The 12,176-nt window shown below is 39.4% G+C and overlaps 1 protein-coding gene across 1 annotated transcript; it reads left to right on the top strand.

Moving 5' to 3' along the window:
• Nucleotides 1-1,888: 1,888 nt before the first annotated feature.
• On the top strand, nucleotides 1,889-9,370 carry LOC121378125. The gene is made up of 5 exons (XM_041506224.1): nucleotides 1,889-2,039; nucleotides 5,001-5,136; nucleotides 6,077-6,178; nucleotides 8,560-8,641; nucleotides 9,296-9,370. The coding sequence occupies exons 2-4, from the start codon at nucleotides 5,001-5,003 to the stop codon at nucleotides 8,622-8,624; spliced, it is 303 nt and encodes a 100-aa protein (XP_041362158.1). The 5' UTR covers nucleotides 1,889-2,039; the 3' UTR covers nucleotides 8,625-8,641; nucleotides 9,296-9,370.
• Nucleotides 9,371-12,176: the final 2,806 nt, after the last annotated feature.

The raw sequence follows: 12,176 nt of genomic DNA, 5'->3' as shown, positions 1-12,176 counted from the left end.
TCAACTGATTTTATCAATTTTTTAACATTGGCGGCCATCTTTTATTTGACGCCATATTTAGACCCTTTCTGGTCGTTCGATTTCAGCCAACTTTTGATAGGATCTTCGCCAGACCTTATGCTACAGAAAACCACCATAAAACGTTTTCTTGCAATTTTTTTTTTGGATTATGCGGCATATTGATCCTACTATATTATCTGTATCACCATGTTGTTAACTTGTTAATCATGTTTCATGTTGGGAAGGAAAACAAAAACTGCATCACCAACTTGTGACTTCTGTTCCTTCATTTCGTCAGAAAACCCAAACTAAGACAAATTACTCTGTGTTGGTATCTAGGGTGCAACAATACATCAAAACCGTATTGCGATATAGTGCGATACCCTTATATATTGCAACATGTAGTGCAATATTGTTAGTATTATTTAAGATTAAATTTTGTTTCTTTTTCAAATAGGGGCAGGACGTAGCCCAGTGGTAAAGCGCCCGCTCGATGCGTGGTCGGTCTGGGATTGATCCCCGTCTGTGGGACTATTGGGCTATTTCTCGCTCCAGCCAGTGCACCACGACTGATATATCAAAGGCCGTGGTATGTGTTGTCCTATCTATGTTATGGTGCATATGAAAGATCCCTTGCTGCTAATAAAAAAAGAAGAAAAAATAGTAGCCCACGAAGTGGCGACAGCGGGTTTCCTCTCTCAATATCTGTGTGGTCCTTAACCATATGTCCGACGCCATATAACCGTAAATAAAATGTGTTGAGTGCGTCGTTAAATAAAACATTTCCTTCCTTCCTTTTTCAAATGAAACATTTAATAAATAAATAATTTAATGAACTGTGTTTGTTGCCTGCCCTCCCCTCCACCTCCCCACCCCTTTGTTCTTACAGATTTGTAAATTGTCACATGGTGATACTGCATCCTTTAACTGTGCCCCACGTGTTTAATAGCCCTGTCGTATCTAATGGACGAACGACCAATCGGGGAACAGCGAGTATTTGCACCTGTCATAGTCTGTCACCTACGTCACCCTAACGCTACGTTAGTGGTGCATACATACATCCTTATTTATATTAATTAATTAAACACGTTCACATCCTAGTGCGGCAGATGGGTACAATAATTATTCACATGTTGTTCAGGTTTTATTAAAAATGGCCGCCATCTGGGTGTGAAAATTAAAAACAACAACAAAAAACAACAAACAAGGTTTTTCAACAGAACAAAAGGCTGAACACAAACGAAAAGACCAATTTTGGCATAAATCTGAGAAAATTATAATTAGCTGCAATACAATAATTTTTAAAAAGTGCAAAAATCAGTTTGGTAGAATTTTGCATAATTATTTGGCCATCTATTGTATACTTTGGGCAAATGACGTATCCTTAAATCACGATACACTGGAACATATTAATACAAAATGGTTTTCATTTTCAATAACTGGCATATAACAAAATTTACAAATACGATATTCATCTGGCATTTGGTTATTTGGTCCACAGCGACTTTCCCCTCACTAATAACTAACCATTGATCCATTGGCCTAGACAGGTACATAAGCGTACAGGGCAGGGGCGGTTGTGTGCGGGGGGGGGGGGGGGGGGGGGAGCAACTGACCCCCCATTTCTGGAATAAAACCTCAAAAATAATAGATTCGTTTGCAGCCCTATATAACTGGTTGGTTAGTAACGCTAATATGAATAAATGTTGTTATCCAGATTCGGGCATTTTCGTTTAATTCTGGCAAAAACCATCCTGCCCCTTTACAAACATTGGATCCGATACATCTATGGACAGACAGTCGGACCAGACAGGCGTCTGTGTTCCAGGTAGGGTCTGATTCTCGGACACACATTTTTTGTACGGCCTCAGTGACAGCTTGAAATAGGAACGACATCGTACTTGATTACTCAACTGATAGAATTGATTGCATTAACACTTCTCAGTCACACGTTCCGAATTGTACTGCTATAAAGCAAGACATCAGCATCGTGGACTTCACCATTCGTTTACACGACGCAGCAACGGACCACGATTAAGATAAGATTTATAGACGCATCTCTTGAAGCGAAAGATCCTAGTTTTTAAACATTGAGGCATATTTTCCATTATCAGAGCCGTTTTTGATCACTGAAATCATACTTTACTAAGATTATATTGTTTCGATTATCCTTGTCCGTACATCGGAAATGTTTTTGGTCAACAATGGTGTTTTTAATATCACAAAATGCATGTTTCATATTTTAAAAAACGCACGTGCGTCTGAGAAGTAGCGGTTATTGATTCGAGTTCTAGTCTATTTTTAAAGGATATTTTCCGGTTTTAACGTCACAGACTCTTGTTGCACTCTGTTGTAATTTTATCCATATCTGTTGCAGGCTTGTAGATTAACTAAACTTAGAGTCCATTTTTACAAGTTGAAACTAGGGTCTGCGCCTTTAAATACTAATACTAATAACAAGTCCGTTTTATATAATCATATAAATCACGTGTAGTGCGCGTTGTGTGGAAACCGGTATAGGCACTATTTAAATACTAATACTAATAACAAGTCCGTTTTATATAATGATATAAATCACGTGTAGTGCGCGTTGTGTGGAAACCGTTATAGGCACTATTTAAATACTAATACTAATAACAAGTCCGTTTTATATAATGATATAAATCACGTGCTCGTTGTGTGGAAACCGGTATAGGCACTGAAATACTAAACTAATAACACGTTTTATATAATGATATAAATCACGTGCTCGTTGTGTGGAAACCGGTATAGGCACTATTTAAATACTAATACTAATAACAAGTCCGTTTTATATAATGATATAAATCACGTGTAGTGCGCGTTGTGTGGAAACCGGTATAGGCACTATTTAAATACTAATACTAATAACAAGTCCGTTTTATATAATCATATAAATCACGTGTAGTGCTCGTTGTGTGGAAACCGGTATAGGCACTATTTAAATACTAATACTAATAACAAGTCCGTTTTATATAATGATATAAATCACGTGCTCGTTGTGTGGAAACCGGTATAGGCACTATTTAAATACTAATACTAATAACAAGTCCGTTTTATATAATGATATAAATCACGTGTAGTGCGCGTTGTGTGGAAACCGGTATAGGCACTATTTAAATACTAATACTAATAACAAGTCCGTTTTATATAATGATATAAATCACGTGTAGTGCGCGTTGTGTGGAAACCGGTATAGGCACTATTTAAATACTAATACTAATAACAAGTCCGTTTTATATAATGATATAAATCACGTGTAGTGCGCGTTGTGTGGTAATCGTTATAGGCACTATTTAAATACTAATACTAATAACAAGTCCGTTTTATATAATGATATAAATCACGTGTAGTGCGCGTTGTGTGGAAACCGGTATAGGCACTATTTAAATAGTAATACTAATAACAAGTCCGTTTTATATAATGATATAAATCACGTGCTCGTTGTGTGGAAACCGGTATAGGCACTATTTAAATACTAATACTAATAACAAGTCCGTTTTATATAATGATATAAATCACGTGCTCGTTGTGTGGAAACCGGTATAGGCACTATTTAAATACTAATACTAATAACAAGTCCGTTTTATATAATGATATAAATCACGTGCTCGTTGTGTGGAAACCGGTATAGGCACTATTTAAATACTAATACTAATAACAAGTCCGTTTTATATAATGATATAAATCACGTGTAGTGCGCGTTGTGTGGAAACCGGTATAGGCACTATTTAAATACTAATACTAATAACAAGTCCGTTTTATATAATCATATAAATCACGTGTAGTGCTCGTTGTGTGGAAACCGGTATAGGCACTATTTAAATACTAATACTAATAACAAGTCCGTTTTATATAATGATATAAATCACGTGCTCGTTGTGTGGAAACCGGTATAGGCACTATTTAAATACTAATACTAATAACAAGTCCGTTTTATATAATGATATAAATCACGTGTAGTGCGCGTTGTGTGGAAACCGGTATAGGCACTATTTAAATACTAATACTAATAACAAGTCCGTTTTATATAATGATATAAATCACGTGTAGTGCGCGTTGTGCTGAAACCGGTATAGGCACTATTTAAATACTAATACTAATAACAAGTCCGTTTTATATAATGATATAAATCACGTGTAGTGCGCGTTGTGTGGTAATCGTTATAGGCACTATTTAAATACTAATACTAATAACAAGTCCGTTTTATATAATGATATAAATCACGTGTAGTGCGCGTTGTGTGGAAACCGGTATAGGCACTATTTAAATAGTAATACTAATAACAAGTCCGTTTTATATAATGATATAAATCACGTGCTCGTTGTGTGGAAACCGGTATAGGCACTATTTAAATACTAATACTAATAACAAGTCCGTTTTATATAATGATATAAATCACGTGTAGTGCGCGTTGTGTGGTAATCGGTATAGGCACTATTTAAATAGTAATACTAATAACAAGTCCGTTTTATATAATGATATAAATCACGTGTAGTGCGCGTTGTGTGGAAACCGGTATAGGCACTATTTAAATAGTAATACTAATAACAAGTCCGTTTTATATAATCATATAAATCACGTGCTTGTTGTGTGGAAACCGGTATAGGCACTATTTAAATACTAATACTAATAACAAGTCCGTTTTATATAATGATATAAATCACGTGTAGTGCGCGTTGTGTGGTAATCGGTATAGGCACTATTTAAATACTAATACTAATAACAAGTCCGTTTTATATAATGATATAAATCACGTGTAGTGCGCGTTGTGTGGAAACCGGTATAGGCACTATTTAAAAACATAATATTTTTAGTTTGGCTCATTTTTTCCTTCTATTTAGTTTTCTTTTTTTTCTCCCTTTCTTTTTCTTGTAATTCCATAAATCATGATTTTCTAGTATGGATTTAGTTTAACAAGGATACGATTTACAAAATGATGTAGAAGAATATCCATTATAAGATGATGTTTTATTTTCCAGATGAAGTGCACACTGTTGCTGATACTGCTAGTGGTCTTCACGATAAGCCATCAGACAGAAGGCAAAATCAGACTGCGAAAAATCTGGCAAAAAATAAAGGATATAGCAGAAATAATAAACAAGCTACGCAAGCGAGGTATGATATTATTATAGGTCATCATATGTACCATCTCTCCCTCCCTCTCTCCCTCTCTCTCTCTCTCCCCTGTGCCTCTCGCTCTCTCTCTCTCTCTCTCTCTGTCTATCTGTCTCTCTCTCTCTGCCTCTCTCTCTCTCGCTCTTTCTCTGTCTGTCCCTCTCTGTGTCTGTCCCTCTCTCTCTTTCTCCTTCCTCTGTATCTCTTTCTCTGTCTCTCTGTCTCTCTGTCTCTCTCTCTCCCTCTGTGCTCTCTCTCTCTGTCTATCTGTCTCTCTCTGTGCCTCTCTCTCTCCCTGTGCCTCTCGCTCTCTCTCTCTCTCTCTCTCTCTCTCTCTCTGTCTCTCTCTCTCTCTCTCTCGCTCTTTCTCTGTCTGTCCCTCTCTGTGTCTGTCCCTCTCTCTCTTTCTCCTTCCTCTGTATCTCTCTGTCTCTCTCTCTCTCTCTCTCTCTCTCTCTCTCTCTCTCTCTCTCTCTCTCTCTCTCTCTCTCTCTCTCTCAGATATAGTCATAAGTTGGACCTACCTTATTTCCAAATAGATGGAAGTTACTGTGGATTATTGGAGTTGTGATTTGGGATGTGACAGATAAATAAATTGATCGATCAACTAATGACACAAGCAAGAGCAAGTAGGCAGGCAGAACAGGCAGAACAGGCAGACAGTTAGGCAAGCCAACAAATAAAACAATGAGTAAACCAAGCAACTAACGAGCCATCCAGCCTGTCTGTCTGTTTGACTGTCTGTAAGTGTGTGTGCGTGCGTGCGTGCGTGTGTGTGTGTGTGTGTGTGTGTCTATCAATATATGAAATAGCCGATGAACCAAATAACTGATCAATCAAATGTGGAATAAATATGAGGAAAAACCTATTGTATTTGGTTCTCGCCTATTGGATGTCAAATTGGATGAGAGTGTAACAGTTTATATTTATTCTCTTTCAGATCTCGCGGAGTTTGAAAACAACATGGACGGACTAACGGACCAGCTACAACTGGAAGATGCCTTGGACACGCCGGTCGCGCGGGAAATCCTGAACGAAGATGGTGAGATGAAACAAATAAAACAGCAGCGTCTTTAACAGTGTTTTAAAGCTACAATCTCGCCTCTCCACCCTTAATCCACTAACGCAAAACACAAATACAAACATTTTACAGTTATATAAAAATCGTGTTTTCAGTATTGGCGAATCTCGTCAGCCATTTTGCTGCAAAATAATACGTCTCGTCTCCATTTAATTTGTAATACGTTGTCTAGGGGCCCAGTGGTAAAGCGTTCGCCTGATACGCGATCGGTCTGGGATCGATTCTCGTCGGTGGGCCCATTGGATTCTTTTTTTCCCCGTTCAAGCCAGTGCTCCACAAATGGAGTAACACAGGCTGTGGTATGTACTGTCGTGTCAGTGGGATGCTGTATATAAAAGATCCTTTGCTGCGTGGCGGCAGCGTGTTTCCTCTCGTTATTCCTGACGTCATATAATCGTAGACAAACATGTGTCGAGTGCATAGTTGAATAAAACGTTTCTTTGTTTCTTTACATTGTATTAAAGAAATTTAGGCTCAATCTTTTCACTAACGATATGCTGAATACTGATTTTCTACAAGACCTAGATCACATAGTCAGCAGAAACCGTAGAACGGAGTGTCACTGGGGAAGGTAAAGTTTGTTTTGTTTAACAACACTACTAGAGCACACTGATTAATTAATCATCGGCTATTGGATGTCAAACACTTGGTAATCTGACTGGTTATCATCAGAGGAAACTCGCTACATTTTTTCATTAGCAGCAAGGGACCTTTTATATGCACTTTACCACAGACAGGAAATCACATTCCACAGCTTTTTACCGGTTGTGGTCACTGGTTGGAACGAGAAGAAACCAATACTTTGAATGGATCTATCGAGGTGGGTCGATCCTGCGATGCAAGCACCTCGAGCTAGCGCTCAACCGACTGAGCTAAATCCCGTCATGGTGAAACATTGAGCCGTATGATCTTTTCTAAAGGTTTAAATATTAAACCTAAACCAGACAATGCAACTTTAATTCACATGCATTACACAAATAAGCTTTAAGCCGCTGACATAGGTTACGACGTACATACCTTTTTTCTCGTATAAAATTAATTCTGTGATTTTACAAACACCGGAACGACACAATATACGTTGGACTTGCCAAAAATGTAAAAACTTGTCAGTAATGTGTAAGATGACAGAAAGAAGATGTAATAACCGAAATTATTTTACATTGCCTAAAAACTAAGTACAGCAGGTTTAAATGAAGTTGGGGAGGGTGGGGGACGAGGGGGGCAAGTCACGTGGTGGTATTTATATTATTATTTCTAGCGTATTAGAACTACATTTTTAGAGCCTTTTTTATTTCATTTAATTTCAATTTATTTTCCTGATTATATTCAATTAGTCCCGTCTTAATCAGAGCCCCACGTGTGATATTTGCTGACCTTGCCCTTGCTTTTGTACCGGTCTCGTCTAAGACTGCATATCAGAATTATCAAATGTTTAACATGCAATACGGTAATTAATAAATCAATGTGCTTTAGTGGTGTCGTTAAATAAACCAAACTAAATATATAACTGACGTTCAAGCACGCTATCCTGGACACACACATCAGTTATATGGGTTGTCTATCCAGGAGTGGCTTTATATCTCGAGTTCCTTATTTAAGTCGTTAAAATTCGCTCTGGGTGGAAGCTAGTTACGGCATCGTAACAAAAACCGTCGACCATCAGAAGTCGACGCTACGTTATCGTATCTCTAGATGAAAGCTGGAACGCGGTGCGAACCTATTACCTACCAATCGTAGATCCGATGGTTTAACCACTACATCACCGAGACCAAATATTAACTGTTATAAATGATCAATAGTATACTCTTCGAAAAAGTAGTGGAATTTAAAATGCAAATGTCATTACCAATGATTGGAAACGAAAAAGAACGTTCATGGCTGCACAACTTAACACTCTAAACACAGCCAAAAATGTGCGCGTGCAACACGCAGTAGCCCCGTACACGTGGGTTGGGAGTCATTCGCAATTTTGACACTTCACAGAGTGAAGCAAGGTTAACAGTAGTAATCACGGAGTCTTATGATCAATTAACCTTTGTTCTTTGGATGTTATGCATAGAACAGATACAAACAGACCCAAAATGTTGATGACCGACCCCGTTCAGGGCGTCCCAGGTCAACCATAACCAGGATCGATTCATCAGAACCCAGGTTCTACGAAATCAAGCTCAAACAGCAACTCATTGTGATTTCTTCCCAATTCCTTCATTAATACTATGCATTTATTCTATTCCTAGACAGTGATACCTCTTGATACTACTTTAATTGGCTGTTATTTCCTACAGTCACCTACTTTATTTTGAAGAGTGTATATGTGGATGTTATCTGCCCTTTCTCTCCAGGAAATTCCGAGGCCTCTATGGAAGAGTTCCAACGATTCATGGCAGAGATGAGCAAAGCGGAATGAACTGACATCAACAACTGGTAAGGATAGATCCAGAATTCTTCTTATAGGGATAGGAAAGCAAATTTTATTATTTGCACACACAAATACACACACACCCGCACGCACGCATACGCGCGCACACGACCGCGCACAGAGACAGATAAAAATATAGACACAGAGAGAGAGAGAGAGAGAGAGAGAGAGAGAGAGAGAGAGAGAGAGAGAGAGAGAGAGAGAGAGAGCGCACTTATTTGAGAATACAATATTTATTGATTGATTGAAATCATATTTTACTGCATAAACAAAGGATTGGGAACACGTTTCCCATCTCTTCTTTATGCATATACTAATGTTAGTTGCGACAATTACATAAATTATAATATAATGGTAATCATTTATACTATATATATATATAGTTTACGAAGCCAAAACAAGGGTTCGAAAAGTGACTGTCGTCGACCGTAGACATTAAACAGCCGAAGAATAGTTCACAATGTGCTGAGGTGTCATTAAATGTTCCCTTCCTGGTCTGTTGCACAGGTACCCCAAAACAGAAACTCCTAGTACGAATACTATAGTTACATATATAAAGAGTATCATATAATATAACTATAACACATTCGGCATTATTGGTTGGGGATACCTGTGGTCTGTTGTTAATAATAATACGTGTTTCTTGTCTTCTCTTTCAGATCTGCCAGAATATCAACGACAGGCTGTCAGTGAGATAATCTCGCTTTAATACAAATAAAATTTGCCCAATCAAATGATGTTGTTGCTGTTTTCAACTGGTGCTCGATAACGAAGATTCATAATTGGGCATAGTTGCCGTTACTCACTTTGGATTAGGAACCCGCCAGTTGTCTGTTTTAGCTCATTCTGTGATTGAAAGGTTGTTTAATGTTATCTTGAAACACCCCCGTCGGTGGGCCCATTGGGCTATTTCTCGTTAAAGCCAGTGCACCACGACTGGCATATCAAAAGCCGTGGTATATTGGATTAGGCACCCGCCAGTTGTCTATTTTAGCTCCTGCGATCAAAATGTTGTTTGACGTCATACTTGAAACACCTTCATCGGTGGTCCCATTGGACTATTTCTCGACCCAGCCAGTGCACCACGACTGGCATATCAAAGGTTGTGGTATGTGTTATCCTGTCTGTAGGATGGGTACTGTTGTATGTTTGTCACGCCGTGTACCATCAGGTCTGAGTCACATTGGGTACTGTTGTATGTTTGTCACGCCGTGTATCATCAGGTCTGAGTCACATTGGGTACTGTTGTATGTTTGTCACGCCGTGTATCATCAGGTCTGAGTCACATTGGGTACTGTTGTTTGTCACGCCGTGTATCATCAGGTCTGAGTCACATTGGGTACTGTTGTATGTTTGTCACGCCGTGTATCATCAGGTCTGAGTCACATTGGGTATTGTTGTTTGTCACGTCGTGTATCATCAGGTCTGAGTCATACTGGGTACTGTTGTATGTTTGTCACGCCGTGTATCATCAGGTCTGAGTCACATTGGGTATTGTTGTTTGTCACGTCGTGTATCATCAGGTCTGAGTCACATTGGGTACTGTTGTTTGTCACGCCGTGTATCATCAGGTCTGAGTCACATTGGGTACTGTTGTATGTTTGTCACGTCGTGTATCATCAGGTCTGAGTCACATTGGGTATTGTTGTTTGTCACGTCGTGTATCATCAGGTCTGAGTCACATTGGGTACTGTTGTATGTTTGTCACGCCGTGTATCATCAGGTCTGAGTCATATTGGGTATTGTTGTTTGTCACGTCGTGTATCATCAGGTCTGAGTCATACTGGGTACTGTTGTATGTTTGTCACGCCGTGTATCATCAGGTCTGAGTCACATTGGGTATTGTTGTTTGTCACGTCGTGTATCATCAGGTCTGAGTCATACTGGGTACTGTTGTATGTTTGTCATGCCATGTATCATCAGGTCTGAGTCACGTTGGGTACTGTTGTATGTTTGTCACGTCGTGTATCATCAGGTCTGAGTCACATTGGGTACTGTTGTATGTTTGTCACGCCGTGTATCATCAGGTCTGAGTCACATTGGGTACTGTTGTATGTTTGTCACGCCGTGTATCATCAGGTCTGAGTCACATTGGGTACTGTTGTATGTTTGTCACGCCGTGTATCATCAGGTCTGAGTCACATGTACTGAGTTTGTCACGCCGTGTATCATCAGGTCTGAGTCACTGGGTACTGTTGTATGTTTGTCACGCCGTGTACCATCAGGTCTGAGTCACATTGGGTACTGTTGTATGTTTGTCACGCCGTGTATCATCAGGTCTGAGTCACATTGGGTACTGTTGTATGTTTGTCACGCCGTGTATCATCAGGTCTGAGTCACATTGGGTACTGTTGTATGTTTGTCACGCCGTGTATCATCAGGTCTGAGTCACATGGGGTACTGTTGTTTGTCACGTCGTGTATCATCAGGTCTGAGTCACATTGGGTACTGTTGTATGTTTGTCACGCCGTGTATCATCAGGTCTGAGTCACATTGGGTACTGTTGTATGTTTGTCACGCCGTGTATCATCAGGTCTGAGTCACATTGGGTATTGTTGTTTGTCACGTCGTATATCATCAGGTCTGAGTCATACTGGGTACTGTTGTATGTTTGTCACGCCGTGTATCATCAGGTCTGAGTCACATTGGGTACTGTTGTATGTTTGTCACGCCGTGTATCATCAGGTCTGAGTCACATTGGGTACTGTTGTATGTTTGTCACGCCGTGTATCATCAGGTCTGAGTCACATTGGGTATTGTTGTTTGTCACGTCGTGTATCATCAGGTCTGAGTCATACTGGGTACTGTTGTATGTTTGTCATGCCATGTATCATCAGGTCTGAGTCACATTGGGTACTGTTGTATGTTTGTCACGCCGTGTATCATCAGGTCTGAGTCACATTGGGTACTGTTGTATGTTTGTCACGCCGTGTATCATCAGGGCTGAGTCACATGGGGTACTGTTGTTTGCTAGGTGTGTTGTATGTTCAGTTTATGTATCAATCGGTCTGGTAACTGGTGATGTAGGTGAACGATAATCTTGGGCAGGATTCGTGTCAGATGGCGTCATTGAGGATGCATGTGTATTGCTAAGAGTGGTATCCGGGTTTGGTTGAGAAAGAAAATGTTTTATTTAACGACGCACTCAACACAGTTTATTTACGGTTATATATCTTCAGACATATGGTTAAGTATCAAACAGATATTGAGAGAGGACATCCGCTGTCGCCACTTCATAGGCTACTCTTTTCGATTAGCAGCAAGGGATCCTTTACATGCACCACCCCGCAGACAGGGTATCACATGCAACGGCCTTTAAATTACAAGGCGTGGTGCACTGGTTGGAATGAGAAATAGTCTAATGGTCTAGTGTACGGATGTGAGATATGGGGCTTTGAAAACCTCAGTATAATAGAAAAACTCCATATAAATGATATACATATTTAGCTCCAGTTACCTCTGCTTTTATGTATATTGTGAATTTGGAAGAAAACCACTGTATTTGATGATATACTGTAGAATGGTTTGTTTTTGCACTCG

This window comes from Gigantopelta aegis, chromosome 7, assembly GCF_016097555.1.
Source record: "Gigantopelta aegis isolate Gae_Host chromosome 7, Gae_host_genome, whole genome shotgun sequence".
Classification (NCBI taxonomy): domain Eukaryota; kingdom Metazoa; phylum Mollusca; class Gastropoda; order Neomphalida; family Peltospiridae; genus Gigantopelta; species Gigantopelta aegis.
This window is presented reverse-complemented; position numbering and strand designations above follow the sequence as displayed.

Bases quoted from the DNA above. Each gene is read 5' to 3' on its own strand.
- LOC121378125 (XM_041506224.1), top strand. From the start codon at position 5,001: ATGAAGTGCACACTGTTGCTGATACTGCTAGTGGTCTTCACGATAAGC. The intron at 5,137-6,076 runs GTATGATATTAT...ATTCTCTTTCAG, and splicing joins AAACAAGCTACGCAAGCGAG to ATCTCGCGGAGTTTGAAAAC. The intron at 6,179-8,559 runs GTGAGATGAAAC...CTTTCTCTCCAG, and splicing joins GGAAATCCTGAACGAAGATG to GAAATTCCGAGGCCTCTATG.